The sequence below is a fragment of the Leishmania panamensis genome (genome assembly GCF_000755165.1).
Source record: "Leishmania panamensis strain MHOM/PA/94/PSC-1 chromosome 34 sequence".
Classification (NCBI taxonomy): Eukaryota; Euglenozoa; class Kinetoplastea; order Trypanosomatida; family Trypanosomatidae; genus Leishmania; species Leishmania panamensis.
In genome coordinates, this window is record NC_025881.1 from 973,603 (window position 1) to 994,490 (window position 20,888).

General features: G+C 55.6%; 5 protein-coding genes across 5 annotated transcripts, besides 1 other annotated feature; all 5 read right to left on the reverse strand.

Moving 5' to 3' along the window:
- Window positions 1-2,548: 2,548 nt before the first annotated feature.
- Window positions 2,549-2,655: a repeat region.
- Window positions 2,656-2,884: 229 nt separating this feature from the next.
- On the reverse strand, window positions 2,885-3,979 carry LPMP_342520 (hypothetical protein; the record flags this gene model as incomplete). Its single annotated transcript, XM_010704376.1, has 1 exon — window positions 2,885-3,979. The coding sequence occupies one exon, from the start codon at window positions 3,977-3,979 to the stop codon at window positions 2,885-2,887; it is 1,095 nt and encodes a 364-aa protein (XP_010702678.1).
- Window positions 3,980-5,615: 1,636 nt separating this feature from the next.
- LPMP_342530 (hypothetical protein) lies at window positions 5,616-9,647 on the reverse strand (the record flags this gene model as incomplete). Its single annotated transcript, XM_010704377.1, has 1 exon — window positions 5,616-9,647. One exon carries the CDS (start codon window positions 9,645-9,647, stop codon window positions 5,616-5,618), a length of 4,032 nt encoding a protein of 1,343 aa, XP_010702679.1.
- A 1,570-nt stretch (window positions 9,648-11,217) lies between these two features.
- Window positions 11,218-12,804, reverse strand: LPMP_342540 (hypothetical protein; the record flags this gene model as incomplete). The annotated part of the gene is made up of 1 exon (XM_010704378.1): window positions 11,218-12,804. One exon carries the CDS (start codon window positions 12,802-12,804, stop codon window positions 11,218-11,220), a length of 1,587 nt encoding a protein of 528 aa, XP_010702680.1.
- Window positions 12,805-14,222: 1,418 nt separating this feature from the next.
- LPMP_342550 (Qa-SNARE protein, putative) lies at window positions 14,223-15,131 on the reverse strand (the record flags this gene model as incomplete). The annotated part of the gene is made up of 1 exon (XM_010704379.1): window positions 14,223-15,131. The coding sequence occupies one exon, from the start codon at window positions 15,129-15,131 to the stop codon at window positions 14,223-14,225; it is 909 nt and encodes a 302-aa protein (XP_010702681.1).
- Window positions 15,132-17,330: 2,199 nt separating this feature from the next.
- Window positions 17,331-19,559, reverse strand: LPMP_342560 (hypothetical protein; the record flags this gene model as incomplete). The annotated part of the gene is made up of 1 exon (XM_010704380.1): window positions 17,331-19,559. One exon carries the CDS (start codon window positions 19,557-19,559, stop codon window positions 17,331-17,333), a length of 2,229 nt encoding a protein of 742 aa, XP_010702682.1.
- Window positions 19,560-20,888: the final 1,329 nt, after the last annotated feature.

Below are 20,888 nucleotides of genomic sequence, written 5' to 3' on the forward strand. Positions count from 1 at the left end.
CAGAAACGCCCTACAAAGACGAAGTCGGTGGCGCCCACACACAAAAAAAGTACCACCCGCTCTCTCTTCACAGCCGCATGAAGGAGGAGAGAAGGCAAGAAGCAGACGTACGATAGTGTCTGCAAACTCGGAACACGTAGGGGATCAAGAGAGAGAGAGAGAAGGCGCTGTGACACCTTGGCTTCTCCCCGCTGCGGACCTTACTTCTTGGGCCGCGCTCCGGCCGTATCACCGTTCTCCGCCCCAGATTGCTGCATCAGCCCCTCAATGGATTGCTCAAGCTCATCAACACGGCCATTCATCTCATCGATACGAGTGATGATGCTTTTGGACAAGTCCTCAAAGCGGGCCTGCATCTGCTGCAGTAGCTGCTGCACGTAAGTCGTCACTTCCTGCGTGCCACCCTGAGGCACAGAGTTGCCTGCTGCCGCTGCCGCGGCTGGTGCGGCGGCCGCGCTGGCCGCACTGGCCGCACTGGCCGCGCTGGCCGCACTGGCCGCGCTGGCCGTAGTGGGGCTCGCTGCGCCGCCGCTTTTGTTACGAGCAGCAGAACTGGAGGGCTTCGCCGGCATTGTTGAGGTTAGAGGAGTAGGCCCTGCGAAGAGAAGAAAATACAAGAGTGGATGAACAGTGGTGTGAACGATCAACCAATAGTCAAGGCCTCCGCGAGAAGAGAACACAATGAAGACTTGCGGGGGTAAAAGAAGCAACGGTGCGTACAGGAAACAAAAAAAAAAGAGATCCAGAGAGTGTCAGCGATGGCGTGGAAGGCGTGTGGAAAGGCCAAAGAGAGAGGAGAAAAAAGGGCCCCAGAATCAAACTTCCTTGAAAGGTCTGACGTCTCTATACAAGCGCGGGGAGGAGGAAGTGGATAGGAGAAGAGATGCTGCTGCTGCGAGTGTGCGTCTTCACGTTTTGTAAGTTGAAATAGAGAACGAACGTTGTGTCTCTCTCTCTCTCGCGTCAGGTAGGCAGCTAAGGAGATGGGTGGGTAGTGAAATAGAGGGGTTGAATGTGCGTTGAAAGGCGCTGCGTCGCACAAGTAATGCAACTCGGTAGTTTGTAGCCGTGAGAGAAGCACCAGAAAGGGAAAAAGCGGGTGAAAGGTGCAGCGATCCAAGAAGTGAGTGAAACGATGCCTACATGCGAGTTTCTGGTTAACCAGGTGATGCCCGCTTTCGTGTGATGAGGGGGCCCGGCTTCATCCTGGTGGCAGATCGTGGTTGGTGTGCTGGAGTCACGTTTCTCGCGCGCCACAGTCCCAATTGATGGCCGCTCCAATTCGCAGGACAGTTCGGTGCTTCAACGCCTCCGTTTGGCGTGCACTGACTTGCGATGGCCCGTCACGTTCAGGTTCGATTGCGCTGCAGAAGACTACTCGCTTCAGTTTTTGTTTTAGATGTGTGTTATGGACATCTACACACGCTTCTGGGAAAGAAAGTCACATCCACAATCACAAGCAAAACAAGTCGAGGCACACTGGGCAACAGCCTACAGCTGCGTTTGGCACCTACGCCAGTGAGGGTGTGATCTACAGGCGCAGAGGAAATAGTAAAAAAAAGAGAGAAGGGGGCAGCTAAGAGGGTGCTGAAACGCTTTGGATGGCAGCCATGGATGGAAAAAGAAAAAAGCAGAGAGTAAATCCTGTCGCCTTCTGTTCACTGTGGGCGCTCCAAACGCAGCGTTCCCCACATCCCCCTGCCCACAACGGAGACCCCATTTCGTTCCACAGACCAAAGAGAGCCGTGGTGCCTTCTCTCACCCTGACAAGCTCAGAGAGGGGCGCTAGCCACATTGTTTTCATTGACAACATGCCCCCCTCCCTCCCCCCACCCACCCCGACGACCACCGCAAAAAAAAAAACATTAACACCAACGCGGGGGAGGGGGGGGGGAGTACAGTCACGCACTGCCGTACAGACTCTAATCCAGGCGCACGCGGATGTACACGTCCAGAGAGCGCATACGGCCGTTTCACTCACAGCAGCACAGAGAAAGAAGAGAGACCCACCAACATGATAAGCGAAACAAACATGGAGAAGAGATAAAGAAGATGGAAGGGAAAGCAGGAAGCATAATGACAGTGAAGTTGTGAGGTACTCCAAAGCAACACGATCTACAAGGAGACGACGGCAAAACAAAGCGGGAAAAAAAGACTAACAGACGACAACCACAAAGAGCATCACCATCATCACTACCACACGAGCGGAGACAGAACCATGCGCCAGGAAGGGGTACAAGAACAACAAGCGAAGGGTGCGTACATCAGAGATAATAATACGGCAAGATGAAGCTGCATGGAAGTTCTGTACAGCTAATGGATGTGTGTGTGTGGGGGGGGGAGGAAAGGGGGAGGTGCACTGAACAAAAGGAAGAGAGCAGAAGCGCCTTTTCTCACAGCCACCGCGTAGCGGTGGCACAAGACGTAATACAGCGGGCAGAGTGAGGAGATTTTTTCGATTCGAGGTGTCCAATCTATCACGATCAAATCAACAAATAAACGCACACAGCCACACTTCTTTCTCCTTTCTCTGCGGTGTACCAGGGCTGAGCCCTCCCCCTGCCATCGAGTCAGGTGACGCATCTTGCGGGCTCTGCTAGTCCTTCCCTGCGCCCCTTCCTCGTATACGTGCGGCGAAATCGGCACCACACGGACAGATGAAGAAAAGCAGTAAAAACAGAGACAGATGGTGCCACACAGCAGGGCGCGATACATTAAGTTACCCGGGAACGACCAACGTCCCATCGTATGCATCACCACCCCACCGCCACCTCTGTATTACCCTTTGTCTGCGCAGCGATGCAACTCATCTCGACCACATACTCTTCTTCATAATGCTTCACAATTCTCATCATCACCACACTTCCTTCACCTACATGCCCTCTTATTCCTCAAAGCTGTAGTGGATAGGAGACAGACGACGCCGTACCTCTTCTGGCGGAACAATGCGCACGCGCGAAGCTAGCTTCATTGTAGTTGCGAAGCGCAGTCGACGAGCACGGCCGAGAGAGATCATCTTCCGCGAGTTTTTCAACACATACTCAACGTAGCCCTTCTCGAGGTCGACCTTAACAGTTACGAAGTCTCCGTTCTCGATGCGCTCCAGGTTTTCCTCCTTGCGGTGGTACGGGTAGTTAGTGTAGAACACACCGGACATGTAGTAGACGCAGCAGTCCGGTATCTTGTGGAACTCCTGGTCTGTGTTGACACACGACTCAGAAATGAGGCCAAACCCTACGTAGTCGGCTACCTTCACTTCGTACGTGATCGTGTGCCGCCCCGTGACAAGAGACACGTCGCCGACAACGGCCACGCCATATACCACGCGCAACCGGTTGCGCTCGGGACTCACACCAGGGCCGGGGCTAAACTGCAGCTCGGTGTCGCGGTCCACATCCCCCAGCATTGCCAGTAGCCCAGGCAGTTGATAGTACGCCGCGTCCACCTTGAGGCGCCGCAACGAGTCTTCTTTGAGCAGGTTAAAGTAGTGGTAGCCGCGAAGGTAGTCAACAATGTACTTGAAACAGGAGGGATCGCGGTCAATGAAGATGGTGTCATGCTCATCTTTGAAGACCGGCGCTACCCACCCCGTTTCCTCAGAGCCCAGGAGGATGTGAAAGTAGTTCGGGGCGTCCTTGCTCAGCAACGTCGACAGCGGCACTGTGAAGCGTTCCCCACCCACGTTGAGCGATACCACTTCCATGTAGCGCTCAAGGTGGCTCGACTGTGCAACCTTCTCCACCTTCGGCTGTGTCTCTTGCCGCTCTTTCAAGAGCGTGTCTAGGCGCGTCGACATCAGCTTGAAGCGAGACACGCAACTCTCCACCTGCGCCTGAATCGACTGCGCGGCGCCGCGTGACTGTTGCAGCAGACGAGCCGCCGTTTGCTCGTCGGTCATGTGGCCAGCAGCGTCGCTAGGGGAGAACGTCCGCGAAGTGACAGAGCGCACCAGCCCGGTCGGATCACTGTCCTCGCCCATATTGTCTTCCTCCCCCCCGTCAGCAAAAGACGACGTGGCGGAGTGCAGGTCGCGTACAGAGTCTCGTCCGGCGGGGGTGGCGGATGCAGAAGAGTGGTCTGGAGCATGATCAGCCGGGGCGCCATCCGCTTCTACAATAAGCGAGGCAGGGGTGAGGGAGGTGGCGTCGCGGGTGCGCTTTCGTCCCCCACGCTGCGGGTGACGGCCGCCTACAGCTCGCTGTGCGCCTCGCTCACTGTTACCTTTTTCCACGGCGGTCGGCGGCATCGCGGAGCTGGCTGCCCGATTCACAACCAGCGAACGTTAGACGACACCTTGAGGAGCAAATAGTTGTGACGTCGCTGATGAGGTGACACACACACACACACCCACGGGAGCACGATCCACTCATAAACACCAATCGCTACCACGGATGATGTGCTCAGAGGTGTACAGAGTGTATTCCAGTGCCAACAGCGTAATGTACACGGCGTGGTCGTCGCCTTCACGAAGTATAAAAGACAAGGAAAAAGTGCAGGGAGAGAGAGAGAAGCTAACAGAGGCAGTAGCAAGCAAAAGGTGCGCCCGCACACAGCCAAATGAGCTGTGAGATGGCCCAATACGTGTAGGAGAGAATGGTCTGTCTGTGTACACGGTGTATGCAGAGGTATGAATGTATGAATGTGTATTACATACAAACACGTGTGTGCGTGCGTGTGCGTTTGTTTGTTTTTGTCTGGCACGACCGACTCAAAATAGCAAAAGCGTACGTACAGCTGTGCGCAGGTACCGTCCATGGAGGCGTGGGCGTGGGCGTGTGTGTGTGTGTGTGTGTGTTTGTATACCAGCGGGCGTGCGACAGAGGGGAGAGAAGTACAAAATAAACGGTTGTAATGAGGAAGGAGGGCACAAAGAAAAAAAAAGAGAGAGAGAGAGGAGGGGGATGGCAGGAAGGCCGCAGCTAAGGTGGCAATGAGAAGGGGGAAGCATCCATGAGGACGACAAGCGACTATTCTACTTGAAGCGGTCCCATCACAGTCTCGGTGCTCCGCCACTGTCACTTGCGGACACACAGTTCAAGGAGTGCTGAGAACGAAAGACTCCCCCCGCGTAAGAGGAAAAAAACGAAAGGGTGTGGGTGTTGGTTGCTGTGAGCGACAAACAAGCCGCCTTTCGTTGCACCCAGAGCACACAGTACATGCTGCTACCTGCATCTCTCGCGCATCGCTTTCTCAGTGCTTCTTCATCGCTTTTAGGTATTCTCTCTTTGTGTGGGTGGGTATGTGTTTCATGTTGCGCCAACAGTGTGCGCGTATGCCTGACAATGTTGTCTTGCATCGTGGCGACACTGCCGAGTCGACGAACGGAGAGGAGAAACTGGCCAAAGAGGTGACGTCGCTCCACGATATGGCAAGTAAAACAAACAAAATAAAAAAAAAACAGAGAGCATGTAGAGCACTCTTGACTGTTTCTGCTTCACACTCTCTCTTCGTTGCCCTCTCTGGCTCAAGAGAACGAGTGGCAGGATTACGCTTCCCACTGGCCACTACTGTCTCTTCTCGCTTCACAGATGCTCCCACAAACGGCTTGGGAGTGTGCGTTGCTTGGGTTGTCGTCACGTGCGCTAGCATGCACGTCCCTTTCGACTTGCCACTTGTCAGGCTATGCGGGAGTGCTCCACGATCAAGTGAATCGTATGCGTCAACTCTCGCTCGGCGTCGTCTTTAAGAGTGACGTGCAGCAGATGGTTGCCGGTCTTAAAGGCGAACAGCTCAAACTCACCCTCGTACACCGCTCGATCCTCTTCGCCCACCATCGCATCGGCCTGTACGGCACCCGTTAACACCGCCACGTCAAAATGCGAGTCAATGGAGACGTGCACGTGAAGGCGGATGGCGCGGCGCCACCGTGGCGCTTCAACGCGCAGACACAAGCCAATCGGCCTCAGGGCAGGGATGACGATCGGCAGTGGGCCGCCGTCGCCGCCGGTGCTGACGGGGCCAGCCTCACAGCCACCAACCAGCGGTAGTGCAGGTCTAAGTGAATTCAAACTCTGCGATGCACCAGTGCCCACTTTTGCCGCCAAATCGACCGACTCGGTGCGTCGCCACAAAAAAGCGGAGTTGGAGGCTGGCGAATCCACCAGCTGCTCTGACGCCTGCGCTGCTCTAGGGTGCGACAAGTGCTGGTCTGCCGTCGCTGGCGATTGCGGAGTACCGTCGTACGTAGCTGTCGTCGTGACGGTGCCGTTGACGCCGTAAAGTTGAGCGCTATGTCCGACGGCTCTGCCACGCAAGACACTAGGGTTCGTTTTAGCAGCGCCGTAGGAAGAGTCCCCGTCATACCTCCAGCGGTAGATGAGTACCTCACTGACGCTCAGCGTCTCCCTGCGCGAGCCTTCAGCGACGACGTCGTCTCTGTCTTCGCCCGGTAGAGACGCGGACGACCACGTGTCAGAGAGCTGCGATAGCAGCGCCGTCTGCGGCACGCTGGCCTCAAGCGTCACTACACACTCGTCCAGGGGCTCCGCGCTCACCACTTCGGAGGTAACAAGCGACAAGTTCAGCTCCAGCATGCCAGTACAGTTAGGCAGTTCGCGCACCACCCATGGCACCAGGAAGCACAGGTCATCCTTCCCCTTCGTCAGAGGAATGCGCGTCAACTTTATCGGCGGAACCACGTACTCGGCCCCGGCGACGATGAAGGCAACCGGAAGCTCCGCAAAAGCGAGAGCGCTCAGCTGCAGCTCGATGCTGTAAAGGCGACTCCGATTTGCGATGCGCACCTCCACCGCACGGCGGTCCTTCGTGAGTGTCACGGAGGTGACGACGAGGCCGGGGGAGTGAAAGAAGCGCAGCCGCGTCTCCGTCACGCGCCGCGGGATAACGGCGTACACAGGCACAGCGTCTGGCAGGTTGGCCGGCTTTTTCGGCGCAGGATGGGGCAGTGAAAGATCCGTGCGGAAGATAACGTAGTATGCGCCGAATTTGCTTATTGTCGGTGGCGCCTCCAGAGTCCCTGGAATCATGACGACGTCACCCGGCTGCAGCGGTGTGCGAGCCGCCGCGTCGAGAGCGCATTTGTTCAGCGTCACTGTTGTGTCGGTCTGGTTACGACGCTCCTTACAGCCCCCGCAGTCCTCCAGCTGGCACTGCTCGCTGTGCGCCGTGAGTGAGATGCAGGTGATGGGAACGCGACCGCAGTTGACCACTCGCACCGTGAAGTCGATGCGTTGGCTCCCAAACACCTCTAGTTCGCTCGTGTTGAGGGTACAGGACACCTGCGGCAACCGCTGCAGTACTGGGATATGCATGGGGGCCGGAAGCTGCCCGGTCATTGACTGCGACGGGCGTGTGTTTGCCAACCGCAGCGTTACGCCGTCGATGCGCAGAGTACCCTCCTCGGTTGGTTGCACCTGCAGCAGTACCTTCAGCTTCGCCAGCGGAGCCACCTCCACATTGGACAAGACATACGAGATGGGCGATCGCAGCGAGCGTGGCGAAGACTCCAACATCGTACCTTCTTGAGAGGCAGCATCGTCGTCGACCGTGACTAGGGAAGCACAGGAATGGCAACGCAAGGCCAGTGCCTCAAACATGAGGGGTTCCTGAAAGGGGTTGTACAACGTCACGAGCACTGACGCGACGTCGCCAACCGTCCACACGGTCCGACTACCCAGTCTTCTGCCATTGAGGGACAGAATGGTGAGCTTCAGCCGCTGTGTGTCAATGAAAGTGAAGAAAGCACCACCCACGGGTACCATCTTGGGAGCGAGATGTGGCGGCAGCGGAAAAGCTTCCCACGCGAGAAAGAAAGGGAACGGCACAATTGCCGTGTTCATGTGTGGCTCGAGCAGCGCGGACGCATCACACATGACCGATTTGAGCGTCCGCTGAGTTGCATTGTCGAGGAGGTGAGGAAACTTGAAGAGGAGCAGCGTCGCTAGCTGACAGCGCAGCATCGCCGTGGCCGTTGCAGGGCCCATGCGCTCGAAGAGCTTGATAAGCTCCAACAGCAGTGGCACGCTCAGGAGTGCGGCGTTGTTGATCGACTGATTCAGTCGTGCAACACCGCGATCTGGCGCCTGCTCCTCCACAGTGCTGAACATGTGAATGGACGCATTCGCCAAGGAGTTCGCTTTCACCGCTGCCTCGGCAGCATCGCCGTCCTCTCCTTGATGCCCAGCTTGCGTCGTTGTCGCTGCGCGACTCAGCTGATACAGTGGGTCCACTGATTTGAAAGCATCTACTGGGGCCCCGTCGTCACCTGCAACGCTGTTTGAGGTTTGAAGCCCAACAAGCGGAAGTCCAACTCCAGCCAGTGTGCACACGCGCAGGAGCACCTCAACAGCTTCTTCTGTGCGTCGCAGACGTGCCTTGATGGCGGCGAATTCGACCAGGAGCGCTCGTGCGCGACGCTCAGCGCCGTTGATCATGCACAAGTACGCAAAGAACAGCAGGATGCGCTCCGTCCACTCAGCCCCGTAGCCGGCAGAGAAGAGGCTGCGGAGAGTGCTCAGCTCTTTGAGAAAAGGTTGCCGAGTTTCCCGCGCAGCGAGCAACTCGAGTCGCTTGAAGCGTGTCTCCAGCTCTCGTTTTCGCAGCATCGAAAGGGTCAAGTTTAGCATTGTGGGATTCGTGCCTCCGCTGCCCAGCAGCGATATGGTCGACCCCACAGGTCCGGGGGAAGACAGCAGTGTGCCTGCTGGTGCGCACCTTCTTAGCTGCCGTAGTGACTCGGTCAAGTACACGTCGATTTCACTGAAAGCCAGACGCAGCACATTCTCGACGCAGTGCTTCACATCGCTACCCAAGCGGTACGACTGCGGATCAGACGGTACCGCCCACGTGCCTGCCATCAGGCACACGTGCACTCGCCCCAGCAGGCCCTTCAGCACCGCCACCTGCGCCGAGACGTTCTCCTGCACTTCGCGCGTCAGTCGCGTCCGCATTGAATTCGGAACTGAGGTGCTTTTAAAGCTCGCAATTGTCTGTTTGAGACTCTCGCCGTACTGCGCCACGCAAGACCCGAGTTGGTTCACGGAGGCGGTGAGGCCTGGCCCCCAGGTGGGACTGTCGCTCTGAAGCTGCACGACGGTGGCGTTAAGCGCGTCGTGATGGCACAGTAGCGTCGTCTGTAGGTAGCGATACCGAGCGGCGGCGATGCCCTCTAACGTGGCTGAGCACCAGAGAGAGTCCACATTCGAGTTGAATTGTGTTTCCCCGTACACGGCCACTGCGGCCGAAACAGCGCCAAACTGCAGGAGTATGTCCGCCGCTTTCTTCTTGAAGCGAGAGGCTATCAAACTACTGGCGTTGCGTGCCGTCGTGAATGTGGTGGCCTTGTCAATAGGTGTCCGCACAGCCGTGTTGTCCACCTTGCTGGGCTGACTGTAAAGCCGCAGTACAGCGCCTTGGGCATCAAGCACTGCCTGCGCCACACACATCACTAATTTTCTCACTGTCTGACTCACTGGTATCCACTGGGAGACGCACACGTACAGAGGCGATTGCGAGAGCTTCTCTGCAAGCGCTTTCGGTGGATCTACCACGACACAGCGGCATACCTTGTCCTTGAACTGCGCAGCGAATACGACGCTGACCACCTGCACCGCGTGCTCAACAGAGACGGTGAGAACGGAGGCGTTGACCACCACTACTACCGCCATGGTGGCGCGATGGCTGTCCATGTTCTCCCAATGTGAAGTGCCGAGGTCGCTGGTGAGGAAAAGCGGCAGCGACGCGGATAGATTGACTAGCGAGGCTCCTTTGCCACGCTCATTTTGCTCGCCATACAAGTTCGGCGATGTGAAGATGCTAGCCGCCTCCAGGAAAGCACTCCACGAGAGCTCGGTGGCTGGGACAGGTGGGTGCAGGGTAAGGCTACGCCGCAGTGCCACCTCGTAGCCGCTCACGGTTTCATCGGCGCCGAGGACGGCTTCTGCGCGTCGGTCTCCTGAAAAGTGACTGACGCCAACGCTTGTGTTTGACGGCGCCGGAGAGCTTCTATCGCTCGCGTTTGAAGAGAAGACCCTGCTCGGTGATTGTGGCAAAGCCTCTGCTTCTGTTGTCGACGACGTCGCTGCTCTCGCCCCTGCCTTGGCGTGAAGCGTTTCGCCGCTCCACAGAAAGCACACTGAGAGCGGAAGCCATAAGATGCGGAGGTACGTGTGCTGCTCCAAGGAACTGCTGCTCGTCGGGTAGTACTCGGAAAGGAGAGAGGGGTTGAGGCTCGTGCGCATTATAGAGGTGCACAAAAGGGGGAGGAGAGGAGCGTAATCGCAGAGTACAATGCCATGAAAGACTGCGCGTTCCCTCGTCTCTCTCTGAAGCACCGGTAAACGATAAGGGAGCCCTTGTGAAATAGCAGTACTAAGCTCAACAGCCTGATCATGTAAACTGACCTCACTGCGGTAGAGAGGGACAACTGAATGGAAAAGCTGCGCCAGCAGACAGGAAACTCACTCTCCAGTCGCTTGCTCTCGCTGTTGCAGTAGCTACCACTCAAATAAATACAAGCGAAAGTGCCTCCTAGACGTACATTGGGTGCCTTATGAGTGTTTCTAGGGATGCACAAGGCTTGGTATTAGGTGTGTGTGTGCACGTGTGGGTAGGGGAGGGTGGGAGGCGGAGCAAGTGCAGAATAGGTCACGGGGTGTGCACTTGCCATTCAGAGAGAAAGAGAGAGAGAGAGCGATGGAAAAGGCTATGCGAGTAGGGACACGCGCCTGCGTCCTTCACTGCCCTTTTCCCTTTATGCTTGCACACGGGGATGACCTGCAACATTGACAGCAGGTGAAGAGAAGAGCCCTGGGGAGGGTGTCAGCGCTGCAGTATTGGGCATCGCGCACCTACACCCAGGTGCTACGAAGCATCGTTAGGGAAGATCATACCTGGAAAGACTCAATTTGGCCGAGCACCTGGTGTTTGTTATTTGCCTCTTTCTCGTAGACTCAGCGCTGAGTCTTGATCTTAGGCGCACCGCCGTGTCTAGGCGTAGAACGTTTCAATATATAGGTGGGAGAAGAACGAAACAGACATGCATGCAGTACTGTTCGACGCCACCTGTTGAGCCCCATCATCCATTAAGGTGTGTTCCGTGGCTGCGGCACGTTCAACTCTCATGCGCTTCTCCATCAACTGTTTTTCCTCGTCTTTAATTTCCTTTGTCTCGCCACTCGACACGACGAGGCACTTCTGTTCTCGCTTCCAGTTCCACGCTTTATTCACCCCGGTCGTCACTCTCACCCCGCCACCAGTTCACGCCTCCATCAGCAGAAAACCGAACGGAATGCATTGGATGGGAGCGTGTGCCAAGTGGCGAAGCTTGCCGAGCTTGTAGTAGAGCAACCCCTTCAGAACCATTGGTGCGTCACTGTGGTTCACAAAGTAGAGCGAGAACACTCGAGAGCCGGCCGCGACGGTCGCCGGTGCGTGGGTTGTCGTCGAGGAGTGGCTCTTTGTCCTCTTGTCGGACGACGTCGTTGTTGCTGCACGTTTTCCTACGCTGGGCTCTGCAAGGACTCCCTCACCGAGCACCTCGGCAACACCGCTGCCAATGAAGTCGCTAAAGTGATCACTGTAGTCGCGCTCGCGCAGCATGCGCAGGACGTCGCTGCTGTGCAGGTAGCCCACCTCTTCGACCAGCTGCATCAGCTCCATGTCCAGACGCACAAAGTATGAATTCACCACGAGCACCTCAGCTCGCTCCGCACCTGTCCCGTCGGGCGACAGAGGCTCAAGCGAGAACCGGACGCGAAACTGACGGTGGGCAGCGGCAAAGTATCCCATGCCAGCGTGCTCCTTGCTCGTATACTCCACGTCGTATGGTTCTAAAGAGACGGAGAGCTTCACATTCGAGTCCTGACAAGTCAGCGTTTTCGGGAACCTCTCCCGCACGAGTTGCATCAGCGCCGCTCGCTGATGCGCGCACGCAGCCAGTTCGGCCACTGTGACTGTGGGAAAACCAGCCAAAAACTGTGCTGCCATCGGGAAGGCCTCACGGTGGCGCAGGACAAACACTTCTTGCTGCTGGCCGATTGCGCCGGCGGAGTAAACAATATCTGGGTCGTTCTCCTCCACTGCCTCCGCCAAACTGCCGTCAGCAGTGGCAGGTGCGAAAGACTCGGCGGCATCTCCAGGCGTTTTCTCTGCGGAAGAGTGTGTCAACACTGCGGTTGTGGTGGCTGCCTTTGAAGGGCGGTCACCCCCTGCAATGGCACCTGGCCCTGTCAGCTGAGCTACTGGCGTCGTGGAGGAGGTGGTGCCGCCGCCGCCACTGCTGCTAGGGGACGCGTTCTTCTCAAAAATGTTGTCTGGAATGAAGTCATGTTCTGTTGGCCCTCTCGAGATGCTCAGTGAGGTGGCCAGCAGTTGCCGAGTCTTGCTGCTAAGGACGCGCACAAGCCGCTCCTGAAGCCACAGAAGGTTGCGGTACCGCACAATCTGCATGGCTACCGGGTTCATGTCCCCTGCCGCTGGTGCTGCTTCACGCACCGCGTTGTGCAAGTCGGCATAACACATCGCAAAGAGTGTGGTGGTGTCAATGGGGTAACATTCGGAGCTCGGGCGCTGGAGGTGCTCGTCGACGAGATCTCGGCTCGCCGTTTGGCACGGAGGTGACCTTGACGATTTCGACGCACCGGCTTGGATTGGGCCCACAGTCGAAGTCGACTTCAGTATTCGTGAAGATGACAGTGGGCTTGGTGCCACTGCGCTCAGGCCATTGCCTGTTGTGTGAAGAGGGAAAGAGAGAAGAAAACGAATGTCTTGCACGTAGTGCGGGCGGATCTGGCACGCCACGTGCAGCTGCTTCAGTACCCTTCGGTACACCGGCGCCACTTTCATCGCTGAAACAGGGACGTAATGAGTTTTCGTGATTGTGTGGATGAGCGAGTATATGGGCAACGTCGGGGTGCAGCACGGGAACGGTGTCGCCGGTCGCTTCCAGAAGGAGAGGCCGCTACCTGCTTCCCCGCGGTGAGAGACATCCACCGTGAAGGATGCGTATTTTACTCGTCAAGGGGATGTGAGTAAGCAAACGTATGTAAAAGGTCAAAAAAGGAGCGTAGCCGGGAAAGAGAGAACGGGGGTGGAGGTGGCGTGACGGTTGGGGGAGGGGGGAGCGTGAGGTTGCGAGCTGGCAAAGAGTGATAGTGGCCCCGAAAAAAAAAAGGCAACGGCGAGGCAACATTCGAGATGTCCGTGTGTGTGTGTTTGTGTGTCTGCGGTAGACACCGATACCCACACAACCACACACACACACACACACAGGCACAGGCACCCTACATGCACGTTCGCCTGCATCACATCGACAATGCGACTAGTTGTTTCACATGAAGGAGTGCACGGAAGGTGTGACTAGACAACCTATCTGCCGCCACAGCGCCACTCAGCAGCTGCGAAGCACTTTACATCGCCTTTTTTTTACTGATGTTCTTCACGGTGGTTAGCGCAACTTTGATGCCACGTGCAAGGAGAGGGGTCAAGAAGACACCGGAGAGAAACAGTAGGAAGAGGGAGAGGAAGGAGGTGCGGTGCCTACGCACGCAAGTCCTATCGGCACTAACAACAGTGAAACAAAGGAGCACAAGAGAAGCAACACACCACTTCGCAAAGACTCTGGCAAGGAGGTGAGGAGTACACTCCACGGGGCGAGAAGAAAGAGCAAGAGAGTCACAACAGCAGCGGATGACGAACGATGACCGAGCGCACGTCTGCTAGGCTTTGTATAGGTTGTTCCCTGTTGCTTCATCCTCAGACCAACCCCATGGACAGAGGTGAAAGGGAAAAAGCGCAATACAAGCAAAAAGGAGAGCACATGACTACATGTACACGATAACGCCCCCCTCCCCCCCAAAAGGAAAGTTGTCCTGCTCGGTTCACTGCACTATCCATTGCGGTTGTCCTTCTCTGTAATGCTGATTCCCAAACGAGCAGCGCACGCCTTGTGCGGTGAAATGTAGAGGGCCCTTCTGCGCTAACGGATTTCGACACCAGTGCACTTGCCAGCAGGAGGATCAACCAACATACACACGCACACAGGGAAGAGCGTCACACGTGACTAGGGGAAAAAGCGCAATGAAGGTCAAGTGGAAAAAAAAGAGAGCACGTGAGCGACAAACAGGCAGATCCTTATTCAGGTTCCCCTAAAAATGTTGGGAAGTTGTGTCATTGCTACCGCTGCATTGGCCGTGGCGCGCTCTCGCCACCGTAAGAAGGACTAAGGCAGCAGGTCCTTTCAGTGCACGCCACTGAGTCTCACCTCAGGTGATAGCCTTGACGAAGAGGGCTATCATAAGGCCAACAATGAGTACAACCATAAAAAGAACGCACAGCTTGAATGTACCGGCGGACTGGTACTCCGCGGCCCTCTGCAGCTCTGTGCGCGCCTTCTGCACGCGTGTGTGCGTGATGGTCATGTTGTAATCAATGCGGTCCAGCAAAGCGCCTTGCTCAATAACAAGGGTGTTCATGTCCTTGAACATCTCGTGCAGTGACCTGATAGAGCTGTAGATGCGTTCGAATTCCTTCACTCGCTCATTGGCCATCTGCTGATTCAGCATGATCGTCTCGACTTGCTCCTGCGTCATGCCCTTCTGGAAGTACTGATCCATAAGTGCGTCATTCTCCAGCTGCTGCTCCACCGCCTTTTGCCGATCGCCGCCAGCCCACCGCTGCGAGACGAGCTGTTGCTTCTTCACATCCATCATGTAACGGCGTTGGCTCTCACGGTATAGCTTGCTGATGTTATTGATCTCGTTCACAAGGCACATCTTGACATTGCGTAAAATGCTTAGCTCAGCATCTGTGCCCCCGTCAGGGAGATCACGGATGTAGGAGCTTTCCAGGTCCTTCACACCTTTTTCACTTTGCTTGAAGAGGCGATCAATGGTGTTCTGAGCATCCTCGATCTCAGCTTCCTCGCGACCTTCGTCGCGCGTGGAACTGAACTCGACTTTGAGATGGTCTTTGCGCAGCTTCTCGAGCCCCTTCATTTGTTCCTTGATTTGATCTTCGATAGACCGCACATCGGCCATTTTTTTCACCCAGAGCGGCGTCACATAGACCCGGTTCGCGTTCTCCTCTTCGGCGAGCAGCTGCTCTGTCTCAGGGCGCCGCGGACGGATAGCGCGGTACTGCATGAACTCGCCCGTGCGGTCGCGAGTCGCCATTTTTCGCTTCTCAAGCCACTGGGCTTTTTGTCTGCTCTACTCTGTGAACGTTGTAGGAATAAAAAAAAGGTGAGTAGATAAGGACAGTGCGACACAAGTGAGCGGGAAAAGGAGCCGCACAAGTGGCATGGGTGCAAAGGTCACTTCACAGTTCCGTGAAGTCCTTCATTTCGTTTCGCGGCAAGCGCACAAAACGGCTCGCCAGGCAGCTTTCTCACGACCACTGGGATCTGCAGAGAAAGGGTGATGAGGAGGAGCGAAGATGACCTTAATGGCGTTGTCCTCGTGGTTTACTTTTCTTCTCATCACGTTTGCCAACACGAAGATGCGCGCGCGCGCGTGTGTGTATGCCTGTGTTGGTGGGGGTGGGTGGAGATGGTGTGCCAAGAACGACAGAAAAAAAAGTTGCAACATATTTGCGAAGAAACGATTCACAGCACACTACTCGTCGTTTGGTGTGTCTCGTTTGAGAGTCGAAGTCATGTCCTATCGTAATCAAAACATGAAAGGGAAAGGTGAGGCGTATTATGCCCCCCTCCTCGGAGTTGTTACGTGTCGCGGGTGTAGTGGCTTGCTTTACAAGTCTCCGCGGTCCTAGTTTGTCCAACAGACAAGCACATTCATTTTCTGCGTCTTCTCCGCTTCAGAGTTGGCTTGCTGAATTCTCTCGTTCTTTGACTATGTCACCTGTGGCGGGTGAACCTTCCCGCTATCACGAGGACGTCACAGTCATCAATGACCCAGCTGCAAAAGGTGCGAAATCTCCACAAGGGGAAAAAGAAGCTGCAGGATGCGGATGCGAGCGCTAAAGGCAAGCCCACACGCACTGAGAGATCGACACAGTTGGCAACAATAACTAAAGGAAAAGTTGGCAATGAGTGCCACGGAGAGCGTAACAAACGTTCCCCTCCCACAATACGAGCAAAAAAAAGGGGGTGCGCCGCAGCTGAAACGCAGGAAGATATTCTGTTTAAGGAAGACCATGTGGCGCTCGCCGCACCCCCTCCAACTTCCACCAAGCACAAACGCAGACACAGGCGCATGACACAGCCTACATCTATACAGTAAATAGAGGCATGGCCACTTACGTGGTGCACAAAGCACACCCAGTTCTCGTAAGAGGACAAGTACAGTGCCACTGCCACACGTGCATCGTCTCCAGCTGCAGAGCCAAAGGGAGGTTGGCGAGTTTCCATTATTGCATTTTGCTTCCTGGGTTGGAGATGGTGGGGCAACGGCAGCGAACAGTGTATCGTCATAAACCGTAGCGACAGCTGGAGGAGCGGGAGAGGGAGGAGCTCCTACGTACAGCTGTTGGCGGTCACTATGCTATGGATCCAAAAAGTGCAAAGCTCACTGGTATGCGAGAGGGAAACGACCGAAAAAAGGTCCAGGGGGATGTTGTGGGCGTCACACGGAGCACTTCGGAGACAAACTGTGACGAGTCCACCACATGGGGAAGCATGCGAAAGAATACATCAACGCGCAAGCAAATAAAACGACAAGAAGCGCATCTAAGAAATAATCGAGGAGAGGCTCGAAAATGACAAGAAAAGCGGTCAAAAGGTCTCTCCTCCTCTTCACCAAGAGGGTGCTACACACACACACACCGAGCTGGCGAAGTACAGAGCTGCACATAGAGAAACAGAGATCCACGTAAAGGTACGCGGTAAAGACATAATGGCAGCAGTCCACCTACCCGGGAAGCCATCACTGGCTGTGACACCCTGAGCCGTGAAGCGGCGCATTACATTGGACGTCAGGATATGTTTTGCACATACCGCGGGTTCTACTTCCATAATGAAGGATAACGAAGGGGAGTACAACACGCACGCACGCAATAACAACAGAGGTCCCCCAAAGTACCCTGATTTACCGCACTCAGTGGTCAACAGAAGTAACATCAGCTGCTGGAGCAGACAACAAGTTGACTGTCGTCTAAATGGCTTGCAGCGTGTACTCCACGACAACCCTCCGTGTTAGCTAAGTTTGTCTTTCACACTCTCTTTCGAGTCCTCTGCAGCACCGTGCCCACCACAATATCATTGCGCACCTTGGCACGAATTCTCGAGAACATGAAAATACAAAGCCCAACACCACAGTACCCGAGGATGCTTTTCTTTCCGTTCTGCACACATTTCCGCTTAATCACTTCTACGATAGTGAACGCACCTTTAGAGGGTTCTCTTGCGATAGTGACTATTGCTCAACCGGCGCAAGTGGCTCCCGTGCTGATGACGGTGTAGACTCCGGCGGTGTAGGCGGCAACTGCTGCTCCTTGGGCAGCAAAATCTTCTGAATATTTGGTGGCAGCGCGGCTCGCTTCAGTACACCCCACACTTCTCTCGTCTTCTGTAGCTGTTGCCATTTGATGTTCGGCGCGTTTTCCGCGGAGCGTGCCGTTGCCTGCGCAATTGCGGGGGGCAGAATCGCGAGAAGGTAAAGGTAAGACTCGTACGTGGTGAGGCTGTGGGGGTGTCCAGGTGGGATGAAGAGTCCCTCCGCCCCAAGCTGCGTCAGACAAACGTCGTAGACGGTCTTGGTCGGAACGAAGAGTGTCTTGCTGCTGGGGTCCCGCTGTCGTGCAACCGGTGTGGCACCCTTCACAGCACAAAGCCGTACCGTCTCCTGCACATAAGCCGCGCGCACGAGGTTGAGCCGCCAGTGGTGCTCATGAAGACGAAGAACGGACTCTGTGCTGCCGTACTTGCGCAAGAAACCGAGAAGACGGTTGCACTGCTTCGTTCGATGAGCGGGAGGTACGTTGCCTCCGGGGGTGAGATTGATCTCAACACCGGAGTCGTCCATGATTTGGAGCGTCTCGAAGTCCTTGTGCATCTCCTGCGTCAGCTCCCTCTGCTTCGCAGCATCGCGGTCGACGTCCGAGTCGGTGAAGAAGACCCCGGTTAAAGTCAGCTCCGCTTCCAGCTGCGCCTTGGTCCTCGTCGCGATCCTCGTCGGCTTCACTTTAGCTACCGTTGTCGTCGTATCTATGGTAGGTGTCGAGGTAGCAGCGGCGGAAGCGGTGGTGTTCTCCAGTGTCTCACTACAGCGAGGGCAGTCACAGTCCATGAAGTACTTCTGTTGGAGGATGTTGCGGCGTCGGTCACGAGAAAGGAGTAAGAAGGCGAGGGAGTCGGCGTGTTTGTAGAGATATGTGATCTCCTCACCGCGACAAATTCCCTCCAACAGTGCGCAGCGACAGCTTCCAGCATACGGTGCAGTGAATAAGTCGTAGTGGACGGCCGCCGTTGGGCAGCAGCTGTGCCGCAGCGTGCTTAGCTCTCCATAGAGTGCTAGCAGAGGTCCAGCAGGTAGCGAGCGGGCGTGAAGCTCCTGTCCGTGTGTGTGGCCGATTGAGAGGTACTGTGCGTAGGTTGCGTCACCGAGGCTATCAAAGTCGGACGAGCAGGAAAAGTTGGGATTATGTGTGCACGACACCAGCCGCGCGTCGTCTTTCACGGCCAGCACGATATTCCTTGGATCGCGGGGAATTACCTTCGGATACTCACGGAGCATGATCTGGCTGACGGCGGTGTCACGACGCGCGTAACCGGTCTTGTAGAGTTCGACAACCCTGCTGGTTGAATCAGCACGTGTGCAGCTGGCCAAAACACTCACGGCTGAATGCTGCGGCGCGTGCCGCGCCGTCTGTGGCGCGTCCTGCAGCCGGAGAGCGAATTTGTTTGGCAAACAACGCACCGGTCCGCGGGATGAGAGAGGTCCCTGAGCCTCCAACGCAGCCGCCTCAAGGGAGCTGCGACGCTTTATTACGAGTGACAGCATTGCTGCAAGGGAGGTGGTAGCAGGGGTGGTCTCAGAGAAAACACTTCTCTTCGCCTCGTTGACTGCCAATGGGTCGGGTGTCTCTTCCGGCCTCTCGTGTGGACTGCTTGTTGGCATTCGATTCGGTCTCGAATGAGTGGCGGCGGTTGGACGCTTGGCTTGCACGGGCACAGGTGACATCTTCGGCGGGGATGCAGAGAAGACAACATGCATCGGCAGAGTGCCATTGGTTGTGCTCCCCATGGGGCTACTGATGCGTCGTGAGGACGCGTTTGATACGCTTCTCGAGCCGTCCTTCCACTCGTCCTCCTCCGCTTCGGCGTCGCTCTCATCCTCGACATCAGCGGTGCTGTAGTCTATTTCGTTGATGGAGGTTTCCGGACCGCTCAGTGCGGCCCACAGAGGGATGCGCAGAGCCTTCGCGCTGCCACTGCGTTGCTTTCGAAGACTTGTCAGAGGAGCGGTCAAGTGTCGAATGGGGACATCGCTGGTAAGATGCAACTTCACGTCTACCTCTGTGGGAATCGAAAGTTTGAAGCGAAGCTGGTTGATGGCGCCCACAGCGGTCGTGGAGGGTCCACAGAGAGTCGAAAGGCGGTGCTTGCGGCCGGCGCTATCCGTGATGTAGAATAAGAGAATCATTATGACAAACGAGGAGTCGGCAGTTAGCTGCACGTCCTCTAGTGAAACCAAAAGGCAAGAGAGAATAATATAACCAGCAGTACTGGATGATGGCACAGACAGAGAAGCGAAAGAGTACGGAGTACAGACGAAAGGAATAGAAGAAGGGAGAGTCCTCGAACTCCACTCTCTCCTTTACAACAAGAGAGTTCAGCACGCTGGCTCTCCTACTGCCCTTCAACGTAGAATGAGTCCAAGAAGAAATGCAAGCAAAAGTAGCGCTCCATGAAGAAGAGGAAAGGGTAAGCGAGAATGACAGCAACAGAGAGAGACACACACACACAGACAGACAAAAGAAAACGAGATAAAACTAAAGCTTTCAGCAGCTCTAATCCGGGAGTCGTAATTTACTTTGTCGCTCGGTGTGCTGAGTGTCAAACTCAGCACCCTGTCCAACACGTCTGCCGACCCACAACTGCTTGCTTGTCGGTGATGATGGCAATTCGTTGCAACATCGGGTTGGATTAGACGAGGGCAAAGCAAATATGAGGGAAGAGAGAATAAGAAAGTTGGTAGGGGGAGAGAAGGGTTCTCGAAGAAGTGAGTGAAGCGTGTCGAACAAAGGAGGAACGACATGGCTGAGGAAGATAAGGCACACTATAGACAGAAAAAAAAGGCACCATTTACATGGTGCCTCCGCAGAACGTTTGCGTTAGATGAGTCTGCAGGGGGTTCACAACCACATCCAGAACGCGGTGCACGTGACCTGCAGCGCTATCAGGACGCCCTTGTCACGTCAGATTTCGCCATGGAGTCGGTGCGCTAAAACGTGGGTCGTTTCTGCTTCCTATTTTTTTCCTTTTGCGCCGGCTCAGGCTTACAACGTACACGAGTATATCACGCTGTGCTACTCGGCTGCTCTGTACTCTTCTCTTTTTTCGTTTCGTATCATTCGCTCATGATGCCAGCTGCAGATCGCCCACCGCTCCTGTGCGCGTCGCATTAGGAGAGAAACGGTCACACGTACACAGAGCCGCCCACAAAAAGAGGAGGTGCGAAGGTGGAAAAGAGCCAGAGAAGTGGGGAAAAAAAGGGCGTAAAGGGAGATCAGCGAACGTAAGTTGCCTGCACCAGTGAGCAAAGATGAAGCAAAGCGCCGACTGCATGGTGGAGGCAACGATATAAAACATCCTCGCGCTCAAGAAACACTGACGGCGACGAGGGACGAGAGGCTGCGGCGCCGGGGTTCGATTGAGCGAAAGAAGAAGAAAAAAATGTCGTTCAACAGCGACAATCAAAGGAGACACAAAAGAAAAGAGCAAAGCAGCGTTTTGAGGGACCGTTTCAGCA